Here is a 12,067-nt window from a genome sequence, read left to right on the forward strand (position 1 = left end):
AGACGTGTCGTGGGTCGCGCGTACACAGGTAAAGACGTGTCGTGCGTACACAGGTAAAGACGTGTCATGGGTCGCGCGTACACAGGTAAAGACGTGTCGTGGGTCGTGCGTACACAGGTAAAGACGTGTCGTGGGTCGTGCGTACACAGGTAAAGACGTGTCGTGGGTCGCGCCTACACAGGTAAAGACGTGTCATGGGTCGTCTGACAAGGACCTGGGTGGTAGTCTATGTATTTGTTGACCCAGTCCCAAGTCTTTCTATCATCCAGTCTCGTTCTGTCCGAACATCTATTTGTGTCTGTCTAACTAGCTGTCCTCTGTCACTTAATACGCTGTTCATCAATCTTTCCATTCATCTAGCCATCCGTCCCTCTGCCCCTCTATCCACCGATTTAACTATCGCTATCCAGCGATACCTATGCGGGGGACTCTAAATTTTATCGGGGTTTTTTATTGCAGGAACTCTGTGCTAGAGGAAGTCAGCTGCTAGAGGTACGAAGCCAGGCGGTGAAGAATGCTGTAAAGGAGCTGATTTCGCTACTGTTGCCCGATCAGGACAACAATCCTCTGCCCACTTCGGAGCCGCCCACAGAGCTGGGCCGGTACAGATGTAAGTCGGCTATTCCTGTACAGCATTCTCATTACGTTTCATTTTCTATCGTACCATGTCTCGTATACGTTGTATCGTCTTTGTTCGTTTGGCGGCTCGTTTTATGGTAAGACGGTGATCGCGCGAGAGGAGTCGCAGCCTCTCGTGTAAGCTCTCGAGGAAGCTCATAAATCTTCATAAATCCTATATAAATATCACACAAAAACCATAAATCATAAAGATCATACACAAATAATACATAATATACTATACTACACCCTATATAATGCATATCGTCGTCATCGCTTACAGCTAGCGACGGGGGTGTGCGCGATCCACGACCTGCTTCTACGTCCAGCCGCCTATCTGCTTCCACGCGGGCGTCAGCTAAACAACCAAGGTAATGCAGCGCCAGTACTGTAGTACTAGCTGTTAGGTATAGTGTAGGAACGGACCTAGGGTATAGCTAACAACAAGTACTGCAGTAATTCTTATTATTTCTCATCAATATAGCCTGTGGTATGGCCAATCGGGTCCACTACAAAGCTGTTTGTGCTGTGTGTGTATGTAACAAGCTCTTCTCTACTTAGTGGCGCAGTGCAGTAATTGTTGGCATGTGCCAGGAGAGCACTGTTCAGAAAGAAGGCGAGTGAGAGGCCGAGACGTGTTTTAAAAAAACGAGCAAAAAAAAACAGTCTGGCTGAAAGGAAGAAGAAAAAATAACGAGTCTGTACGACGATGAAGATAATTTTTGTACCTGAAAAAAAAGCATGTAAATCCATTATATTCGGATTCCCGTCGTTATTTCACGTTTTAAAAGCAGATGAGTGCATCGTTGTGCTTCTCTCTCACAGCTGCACGATGGATAGTCTGAGGGAGGCAGCGAGAGACCTCTACCAGCACTTCTCCTCCCGAACACTGGAAGCGATTGCCTGCGCCGTGCAGACGCCATTAGAGACCATCCGCAAGGTCTTCATTGCCACCGCATTGCAACTCTACATTAACGGTGAGATTCCACGCCTCTTCCGCAGTTGTTGTTTCAGAAAGAAATTTTAATATATCTATAAGGAACATAATTTATAGGAAATCCACAACTGTTTACCTCCGCCAAGGGGTTGGCAGGAGGTTATGTTTTCATCGGCGTGCGTTTGTTGGTTTGTAACACCGTTCTTTGTGTACAGCCTAACTCAAAAAGTTATGAACGGATTGTCATAATATTTTCAGGATATGTCAGAAATGGGTTAACTTAGAACTGATTAGATTTTGGTGGTGATCCGGATCCAATTAATTAATCAATTAATTCATATAATTTTCAGGATAGGTCAGAAATGGGCTAACTTAGAATTGATTACATTTTGGTGGTGATTCGGATCCAATTAATTAATTAATTAATTAATTAATTAATTAATTAATAAAATTGTCAGGATAAGTCAGAAATGGGGTAACTTAGAATTGATTACATTTTGCTGGTGATCCGGATCCAATTAATTAATAATACAGTGAGAGAGTTCAGCTGCCTTGGCGGAGGTCTGCGCTCTCCGAGTGCTCTAGTTATAATTATATTTATTATCCATAATTATAATCCATTAATAATCATGATCCATTATAATAACAAACCCACCATTGTTTGGTCTGTTTGCCAACTCCAATCTGCTGCGGTTCCGCTACTGCGGACACTGGGTCTCAGATTTTGTTGTGACGTTGGACGTCGTAAGTGTTTTGTTAGTATTCACCGATCAACTCTCGTGTTGCTGCAGAGATTGCTCTAGATTACTCGGTTTCAGACACTCGGTGCTAGATGTTGTGACGTTGGACATCGTAAGTGTTTTGTTAGTATTTACCGATCAACTTTCGTGTTGGCAGAGAGCAGTGAGTCTCACGTAGTAAGTGTTTTGTTAGTAATATTCATCGATCACCTTTCGTGTTGGCAGAGAGCAGCGAGTCTCACGTCGTGTTCAGAGCTGACCTGGTGCTAGCCATCCCTAGCATCGTGCTGCAGCCGACTCTAGAGGACATACAGCAGGCCCTCAGCCGCGTCTGCCATCTCATCGTCAACGTCACAAAGTCCGTCAGCGTGTGGGAGTCGGAGACGTACGGAGCGAAGGTAGCGGCATGTCTGTGCCTGCGTGCTTGCGTGTGCGCCTGTGTGTGTGTATGTGTGTGCGCGAGTGTATGTGTGTGCGTGCGTGTCTGTGCGTGGGGAAAATCGTTGTAATATGCTCTATCTAGTCCTAGTGTAAACAACGCTTAATCTTTGTATAATATCCGTTTTAATTGCAGTCTGCGTTTAATCTCTGTTTAATTCCTCTTAAAAAAATATCTGATTGTAAAATCTCCATCTAAGATGCTGCGGTTCCAACGATGCATTGCATCGGCATGGAATCGGCAGTGACTATCGGCAGTTCCGCGCAGGTGTCCACAAAATCCGCACTGAAGTTCTTCGACGATGGTCAGAGCGGCGAGAGCGAGAGCGCGGGCGGGGCGGAGGAGGCGGCGACACCCAGCGACGCCGTCACGCCCCGTGTTAAGCGCGCGAGTAAGATGGAGCAGGGAGGCGTGGCGTTCGCAGACGTGGGGCGGACGCCGGAGTCGTTCTACAAGCTCGTGCACGCCAGGAAGGACATTGCCAAGCTTCTCTCGCAGCTGGCGGTGTGCGTCACCTCGCTGAAAAACGTGAGTCGATCGGTCATCAAAACGTGCTTCTGTGCGTGCATGTACGGGGTTGTCCGTGGGTAGGTGCGTGGGAGCGAGGATGGGGGTGTGTGTGTGCGTGTACGGGGCTGTCCGTGGGTAGGTGCGTGGGAGTGAGGGTGGGTGTGTGCGTGTGTGCGTGCATTTGCATGCGGGTGTGCATGCGTAGGTGCGTGGGAGTGAGGGTGGGTGTGTGTGCGTAGATGGGTATGTGTCACTGTGCGTGTGCGTGCGTGTGTGTTTGAATGCATGCGTGCGCGCGTGCGTGCGCGCGCGCGTGTGTGTGTGTGTGTGGGTGTGCGTGTGCGTGCATAGGTTGGTATGCGTGAGTATGCGCGGATGAACGTAGGTACATACGTACGTACGTGTAACCATGCATGCATAGCAGGGCCCGATTTAGACATGTGGAGGCCCGTGGGCAGCCATCATTTGTGGATCCGCGGGGATGCGTTTTGATTGTTCCCACGAGCTGACTCGTGGATCTGCAGGGATGCGTTTTGATTGTTCCCACGAGCTGACTCGTGGATCCGCGGGGAACGTGTTAACAAATTAAAAAAAAATCAAATGAGGAAATGTGGAGGCCCCTGGTTTGTGGAGGCCAGTGGGCAGCTGCCCACTCTGCCCATTCCTAAATCGGGGCTGATGCATAGGTGGGTGTATACACTTGAGTGTGGGTGTTCATGCAGCTATAACATGCGTCTAGCAAACCTCTACTAGCTAACTGGCAGACGTGCGTTTTTGCAGGAGGTTACTGTGGGTATCGAGAGGTTTGATCAGTACCACCGTGTGTGGCGGCTAGACAGAGACCTCGAGCTGGAGGCATTCCTACAGCAGACGCCTAGCCTGGCTGAGTTTGAGCAAAAGATACGGGAGTGGGCGGAGCTGGAAGCCAGGATTCAATCAGAGCCCGAGCACGTTGATGTTGGACCAATCGCGCTGTACACAGGTAAGAAATATGGTCGAACTGTATGTAGGAATGTAGAATAAATTATATTTTTATAATCTTTTTACCTATTATGTAATAGTGTGTGGTAAGCAATTGACCATCTGCACAGGCATGCACGCACGCACGCACGCACGCACGCACGCACACACACACACACACACACACACACACACACACACACACACACACACGTACATATAATTCAATCTTAGAAGTCACCACATACGCGGATTCGACTCGAGATTCCTTCGCGAGTCAGCGCTTCGCAGTGAACAGCGATTGCGTCGGCGTCCAGTCGTGAAGCAGAGCTTGCAGAAGTTGCGCGCTAGACGCCCGGACGATGTTGAACACATGCTACCGAGTTCAGAATCAGGGCGGCTGGCACCGGCTCATCACTCACGCCCTGCTAGAGCTGCCTCAGGACGAAGCGGTGCCTCGGTCAGCGAGCTCGTCGCGCAGTATCACAGTAAAGACGTGTCGTCGGGTCGCGCGTACACAGTGTAAAAACGTGTCGTGGGTCGCGCGTTACACGGTAAAGACGGTGTCCGTGGGTCGCGCGCGTACACAGTAAAGAGTCGTGGGTCGCGCCTACAACAAGTAAAGACGTGTCGTGGTCGCGCGCTACACAGGTAAAGACGCTGTCTGTGGATCGCGCGAACACCAGGTATAAAACGTGTCCGTGAGTCGCGCGCACACAGGTTAAAGACGTGTCGTGTCCGCGTACACAGGTAAAGACGTGTCCGTGGATCGCGAGCGAACACAGGTAAAGACGTTTCGTGGCTCGTCGCGCGTACACAGTAAAGACGTGTCGTGGGTGTGCGCCGCTACACAGGTAAAGACGCTGTCGTGGGTCGCTGCGTGACACAGGTAAAGACGTGTCGTGCGGTCGCGCGTACACAGGTAAAGACGTGTCATGGGTCCGCGGCACACAGGTAGGACGTGTCATGGTTCCCACCTACACAGAGTAAAAGACGTGTCGGTGCGGTCGCGCAGTAACAGGTAAAACGTGTCGTGGTCTGCGAGTACACAGGTAAGACGTGTCTGGGGTGGCGCGTACACAGGTAAAGACTGTCGTGGTCGCGCGTTACACAGGTAAAGACGTTTCCATGTCCGTCGCAGCGCACACAGTATAAGACGGTCATGGCGTCGCACCTAGCACAGGAAGACTGTCTGGTCGCGCCTACACAGGTAACAGCACGTGTCGTGGTCGCGCGTACACAGGTAAAAGACGTGTCATGGTCGTGCGTACACAGGTAAAAGACGTGTCGTGGGTCGCGCGTACACAGGTTAAGAGTGTCGTGGTCGCTGAAGCTACACACGGTAAAATGTGTCGTGCGGATCGACGCGACACAGGTTAAAGAGTGTCGTGGGTCGGATGCGTACACAAGTAAAGACGTGTCGTGGCGTCGCGCCGTACACAGGTAAGACGTGTCGTGGTCGGGCTACACAGGAAAGACGCTGTCGTGGGTTCGTGCGTACCACCAGGAAAGACGTGTCGTGGGTCGCGCGTTACACAGGTAAAGACGTGATCGTGGGTCGTCGTACCAGGTAAAGACGTGTCGTGCGCTCGCGCTGTACACAGGTAAAGACGATGTCGTGCGTACACAGCTAAGACGTGTCTGGGTCGCGTACACAGGTTACAAATGAACGTGTCGTCGCGTACACAGGTAAAGACCGTGTCATGGTCGCGCGACACAGGTAAACAGACGTGTCAGTGCGACACAGGTAAAAGACGTTGTCCGCGCGGTACACATGTAAAGGACCGCTGTCCGTGGGTCGTGCGGTACACACGTAAAGACGTGTGCGTGGTCACCGCCTACACAGGTAAAGGACGTGCGGGGGGTCGCGCGTTACACAGTTAAAGACGTGTCGTGCGCGTCGTGCGTACACATCGCGGAAAGACGTGTCGTGGCGTCGCGCAGTACACAGGTAAAGACCCGTGCGTGAGGTCCGCCGTACACAGGTAAGACGTGTCGCTGCGTACACAGGAAAACGTGTCATTGCGGTCCGCGGCGGACACAGTAAAACGTGTCGTGCGTACACAGGTAAAGACGTGTCGCGCGTTACACATGTAAAGACGTGTCCGTGGTTCGTGAGTACACAGGTAAAGCGTGTCGTGGGTCACGCTACACAGGTAAAACTGCGTGGGTCGTAGCTACACAGGTAAAGACCCGTGTCGGGGGGGTCGTGCGTACACAGGTAAAGACGTGTAGTGGGTCGCGCCTACACAGCGAAAGACGTTGTCATTGGGTCAAGTCTACAAGACCTGGGTGGTTTAGTACTATGTATTTCGCTTGGAACCCATCCCAAGTCTTATCTGATCATCCAGTCTCGTTCTGTCCCAACATCCTATTTGTGATCTGTCTAACTAGCCTGTCGCTCTGCTCACTTTAATACGCTGTTCATCAATTCTTCTCCATTCATCTAGCCATCCGTCCTCTGCCCCTCTACCACCCGATTTAACACTATCCTATCAGCGATTACCTATGGCGGGGGACTCTAAATCTTATCGGGCGGGGTTTTTATTGCAGAGAACTCTGTGCTACGAGGAAGCTCAGCTTGCTAGAGTACGAAGCCAGGCGGTGAGAATGCCTGTAAAGGAGCTATTTTCGCCTACTGTTCGCCCCGATCAGACAACAATCCTACTTCCACTCGAGCCGCCCCACAGCAGCTGGGCCCGGGTACAGATGTAAGTCGGCTATTCCTGTACACATTCTCATTACGTTTTTATTTTCTATCGCTTACCATAGTCTCGTTATACGCTTGTATGTCTTTTGTTCGTTGCGGCTCTTTTATGGTAAGACGGTGATCGCGCGAGAGGAGTCGCAGCCTCTCGGTTGTAGCTCTCGAGGAAGCTCATAAATCTCATAAATCCTATATAAATATCACACAAAAAACACATAATCATAAGATCATACACACAATAATACATAAGGATACTATACGACACCCTATATAATGCATATCGTCGTCATCGCTTACAGCTAGCGACCGGGTGTGTGCGCGATCCACGACCTGCTTCTACGTCTCCAGCGCCTATCTGCATTCCACGCCTGGGCGTCAGCTAAACAACCAAGGGTAATGCAACGCCAGTACTTAAGTTGACTAGCTGTTATGGTATAGGTAGGAAACGAACCTAGGTATAGCTAACACAAGTACTGCAGCTAATCTTATTATTTCTCATCAAACTATAGCCGGTGCGTTATGGCCAATCGGGTCCACTAAAACTGTCTTGTTGCTTTGTGTACTGTAACAAGCTTTCTCTATCTTAGTGCCGCAGTGCATAATGTTGGCATTTGTGCCGAGGAGAGCACTGTCAGCGAAGATAGGCGACGTGGACGGCGAGACTGTTTTAAAAAAAACGAGCCAAAAAAAAACAGTTCTGGCTGAAAGGAGAAGAAAAAAATAACGAGCTGTACGACGATGAAAGATAATTGTGATACTGTACCCTGAAAAAAAGCATGTAAATCATTATATTCGGATTCCGTCGTTATTTCACGTTTTAAAAGCAGAATGAGTCTCGTTGTGCTTCTCTCTCCACCAGCTCTGCACGTATGGAATAGTCTGAGGAGCCACGAGAGACCTCGACCAGCACTTACTCTCCCGAACACTGGAAGCGATTATCTGCCTGCGCGTTGCAGACCCAATTAGCAGACCATCCGCAAGTCTTCATTGCACCGCCATTGCAACTCTACCATAACGGTGAATTCCACGCCTCTTCCGCAGTTGCTTGTTTCAGAAGAATTTAATATATCTATAAGACATAATTTATAGAAATCCACAACTGTTTACCTCGCCAAGGAGTTAGGCAGTGATTATTGTATTCATCGCCGTGCGTTTGTTGGTTTTTGTAAACCGTTCTTTGTGTACAGCCATAACTATGTAAATATGTATGGACGCGGGAGTGTTTCTATAAAATTTTCATTGTGAGGTAGCGTCAGATGGGTACTTAGATTGATTACATTTTGCTGTGCATCCGCGATCCAATTATTTTTTAATTATTAATTAATTAATTAAAATTTTTTCAGTGAGAGAGTTCAGCTGCTCTTGGCGGAGGTTCTGCCTCTCCGAGTGCTCTAGTCTATCAATTTATACATTATTATCCATAATTATAATCCATATATCAATGACTCCGATTATAATAACAAACCCACCATTGTTTGGTCTGTTGCCAACTCCATCTGCTGCGGTTCCGCTACTGCGGACACTGGGTCCGTAAGTTTTTGTTAGATTCACCGATCAAACTCTCGCTGTTTGCTGCAGAATTCCCTCTAGCAGTTACTCGGTTTCAAGACACTCTGAGGTGCATAGATTGTTGTACGTTGGACATCGTAAGTGTTTTGTTAGTATTTCACCATCAACTTTCTAGTTGGCAGAGAGCCCAGCTGAGTCTCACGTAGTAAGTGGTTTTCGTTAGTAATATTTCCAATCGATACACCTTTCGTAGTTTGGGCAGAGAGCCAGCGAAGTCTCACGTTCTGTTCAGAGTGACCTGGGTTGCTAGCCATCCCGAGCATCGTGCTTCAGCCGATCTCTAGGGACATACAGCAGGCCCTCAGCCGCGTCGCCATCTCATGCGTCAAACGTCACCAAAGTCGTCAGCGTGTGGAGTCGCGAGAAGACGGAGCGAAGATAGCTGCATGTCGTGCCGCTGCGTGCTTGCCGTGTGCGCCTGTGGTGTGTATTGTGTGCGCGATGTGTATGTGTTGCGTGCGTAGTCTGTGCGCTGGGAAAAATCGTTGTAATTATGCTCTATCTATCCTAGTGTAAACAACGCCTTAATCTTTGTATATATCCGTTTTAATGTCAGTCTGCGTCTATCTCTGTTAATTCCTCTTAAAAAAATATCTGATTGTTAAATCTCCATCTAAGATGCCTCGGTTCCAACGATGCATTGCATCGGCATGGAATCGGCAGGCACTATCGGCAGTTCGCGCAGTGTTCCACAAAATCCGCACTTGAAGTTTCTTCACGAATGCAGTTCAGACGCGGCGAGAGAGCGAGAGCGGGGCGGGGGGCAGGAGGCGGCGACACCAGCGACGCCGTCACGCCCGTTGTTAAGCGGCGCGAGTAAGATGGAAGCAGGGAGGCGTGGCGTTCGCAGACTGTGGGCGACGCCGGAGTCGTTCTTACAAGCTCGTGCACGCCAGGAAAGGACATTGCCATAGCTTCATCTCGCAGCGGCCGGGTGTGCGTCACCTCGCGGCAAAACGCTGAAGTCGATCGGTCATCAAAACGTGCTTCTGGCGATGCCAGTAATATGGGTGTCCGTGGGTTAGGTGCGTAGGTCGAGCAGGATGGGCCGTGTGTGTGTGTCGTGTACGGGCTGTCCTGGGTAGTGTGCGTGGGAGCGAAGGATGGGTGTGTGTGGCGTCGTGTACGGCGCTGCTCGTGCGGTAGGCGTGCTCGGAGTGAAGGGTGGGTGTCGTGTGCGTAGTGGGATATGTGTCACTAGTGCTGTGTGCGTGCGTAGTGTGTTGAATGCCATCGCGTCTGCTTGCGGCGTGGTGTACGCGCTTCGTTCGTGCTCTATGTTGCTGTGCGCTCCGCGCGCGTCGTTGTGTGTGTGTTTGTGGGTGTGCGTTTGCGTGCATAGGTTGTATGGTGAGTATGCGCGGATATAGAACGTAGTTACATAACGCTCCTTACGTGTAACCATGCATGCATAGCAGGCCGCCCCCCCCCCCCCATTTAGACATGTGGGGCCGTGGGCAGCCGATCATTTTGTGGATCGCGATGGTTTTGATTGTTCCCACGACGATCGCGGAACGTTGTTAAAAAATTTAAAAAAAAATGCAAATGACCGAAATGGGGAGGCCCTGGTTTGTGTGCAGGGCCAGTGAGCACGCTGCCACTCTGCCCATTCCTAAATCGGGCCTGATGCATAGGGGGTGTATACACTTGAGTGTGGGTTTCATGCCCTATAACAGCGGTTCTAGAAACCGTCTACCTAGACTAACTAGGCCAGACGTTCAGTTTGTTGCAGGGAGCGTTGACTGTGGGTATCGAGAGGTTTGATCAGTACCACCGTGCTGTGGCGGCTAGAACAGAGACCTCGAGCTGAGGGCCATTCTTACAGCAGACGCCTAGCCTGGCTGATTTGGCAAAAGATACGCTGATGGGCGGAGCTGGAAGCCAGGTTCCAATCAGAGCCGAGCACGTTACTGTGGACCAATGCCGCTGCTACACAGGTAAGAATATGGTTCGACAACTGTATGTAGGAATGTTAGAATAAATTATAATTTTCTATAATCTTTTCTACCTATTATGTAATAGTGTGTGGTAAGCCAATTGACAATCTTGCACAGCATGCCGCACGCACGCACGCAGCCACGCACGCACGGCACACACACACACACACACACACACAAACACACACACAGCACACACAACTACACATGCGTAACTTATAATTTATGAAGCATGCGATCATTCATTAGCATTCATCATTAATTTTAATTTTAATAATTAAAACAACATGATAATTTCATTGTAAATTTTTCATCTTGTTCATTATTGAAACTGCCGCCTAAGCTTCCTACACTGCCATGGCTGTTTCTGATTAATAGTTCATTCCCATTATCGTCGTAGTAGTGAGACCATCGTCTCTACTCTTACTGCTGCCTTGCAGAGACCCTGAAGCTGGGAACTGACGAAGAACGCGAGCTTGGTTATGAATCACTTATGGCGCGCAGCTTGCGCCGACACAGTACCACGCGAGATGTCAGATCCGCTCGCTTTCACTACGACGCATGGGGCCAGAGGCTGCCGCGCGACTCCGTCAAACGACCTTGATGACATCAGACTGGCGATGGCCGCCCTGAAGGAGATCCGCGAGCGAGAGATGAGCATAGACATGGCCATCGGGCCCATCGAGGTAACCACCGCTGCCGTGCGGGTGTTGAATAGTGATTGAAACCAACCAACACGTGGGTTTATTAACTCAGCTGACGAAGTCCAGGATGCAGCTTTAGAATCGCCAGTAAATAGTCCGTATGCGTGCGTGCGATCCGTCCGTGTGTCCAACAGGTTGGCACAAATTCTTAACGCTCGACGTACGGTTTTGAGTATTCGGGACGTTGGGGGGGCGGATGCGAAAAGCGACTCAGGATGCCGAATTTGGTGGCGGTCAATGTCAAGAGTTCACAATGTGCTAAATGGAGGGTCGAATATTTCCCTTATAACTTAAGGATATGACTGAAAATACGGAAATTTGCCTGGCACAAAGTCTCAACGGCCGTTGACCTACGCTCTTAATATCATTGATTATAATGTGATGGGAGGAACCCCATCAGCACGCGAAATTGGGAGGTCAAAGGGGCAGTCGGGGCGAAGCGTCAGATATCAGACATTTATTCTGAGGACATTGTCTGTAACGGCACCGAGTGCAAAACTTTTTGTTTCATGCACTGACCTAGTACGCTTATTTATCCCTTTTAATGAAGGAACCATGATATCTCTTCCGCGCGGTGCAAGAGTAAAGTGTCGATAAACCTTTTGACCCTCAAGATGAGGCTCTAACACATGGATATGCTTTGTGACTGCCGAACAAAGGACTGATAGCTTTTCGCATATATAGAAGCTCCATCCACCGCCTTGCCTGGAATTGCGTAATTTTCATGCGCTGGAGAGCCGCACGTGCGCAGCATGCTGGTGCGGTGCGTGCGTGCGTGCGTCGTTGTGTGCGTCGGCTGCTCTGCATGGTGTGTGTGTGCGTGTGGTGTGTACATGTATGTGTGTGTGTGTGCGTGCGTCGTGGCGAGTGCGTGCCGTCGGCGTGCGATGCGTGCTCGTGAGTAATATGTGCATGTGTGACTGTGTGTGTGGTGTGTGTGTGAATC

At 49.9% G+C, this 12,067-nt stretch overlaps 2 protein-coding genes and 1 long non-coding RNA gene across 3 annotated transcripts in view; all 3 read left to right on the forward strand.

Annotated features, from left to right (window-relative positions):
* LOC106813611 (dynein heavy chain 5, axonemal-like) overlaps positions 1-3,109 on the forward strand; it is a gene marked incomplete at its 3' end in the record, with an annotated part of 7,799 nt that extends 4,690 nt beyond the window's left edge. The window contains exons 4-8 of the mRNA XM_014817796.1: positions 460-610; positions 902-989; positions 1,444-1,595; positions 2,521-2,693; positions 3,002-3,109. Of these exons, the coding sequence (XP_014673282.1) occupies positions 460-610; positions 902-989; positions 1,444-1,595; positions 2,521-2,693; positions 3,002-3,109 (672 nt within the window). The remainder of the gene's footprint in view (positions 1-459; positions 611-901; positions 990-1,443; positions 1,596-2,520; positions 2,694-3,001) is intronic.
* Positions 3,110-3,148: 39 nt separating this feature from the next.
* LOC106813929 lies at positions 3,149-10,896 on the forward strand. The gene is made up of 3 exons (XR_001394527.1): positions 3,149-3,262; positions 4,025-4,226; positions 10,858-10,896. It is a non-coding gene; the product is annotated as an uncharacterized LOC106813929 (long non-coding RNA).
* Positions 10,897-10,947: 51 nt separating this feature from the next.
* The window catches only part of LOC106813619 (dynein heavy chain 8, axonemal-like), a 30,990-nt gene continuing 29,870 nt past the window's right edge, over positions 10,948-12,067 (forward strand). Inside the window, exon 1 of the mRNA XM_014817805.1 lies at positions 10,948-11,103. Within this exon, the coding sequence (XP_014673291.1) occupies positions 10,948-11,103 (156 nt within the window). The remainder of the gene's footprint in view (positions 11,104-12,067) is intronic.

This window comes from Priapulus caudatus, unplaced genomic scaffold, assembly GCF_000485595.1.
Source record: "Priapulus caudatus unplaced genomic scaffold, Priapulus_caudatus-5.0.1 Scaffold24, whole genome shotgun sequence".
NCBI lineage: Eukaryota > Metazoa > Priapulida > Priapulimorpha > Priapulimorphida > Priapulidae > Priapulus > Priapulus caudatus.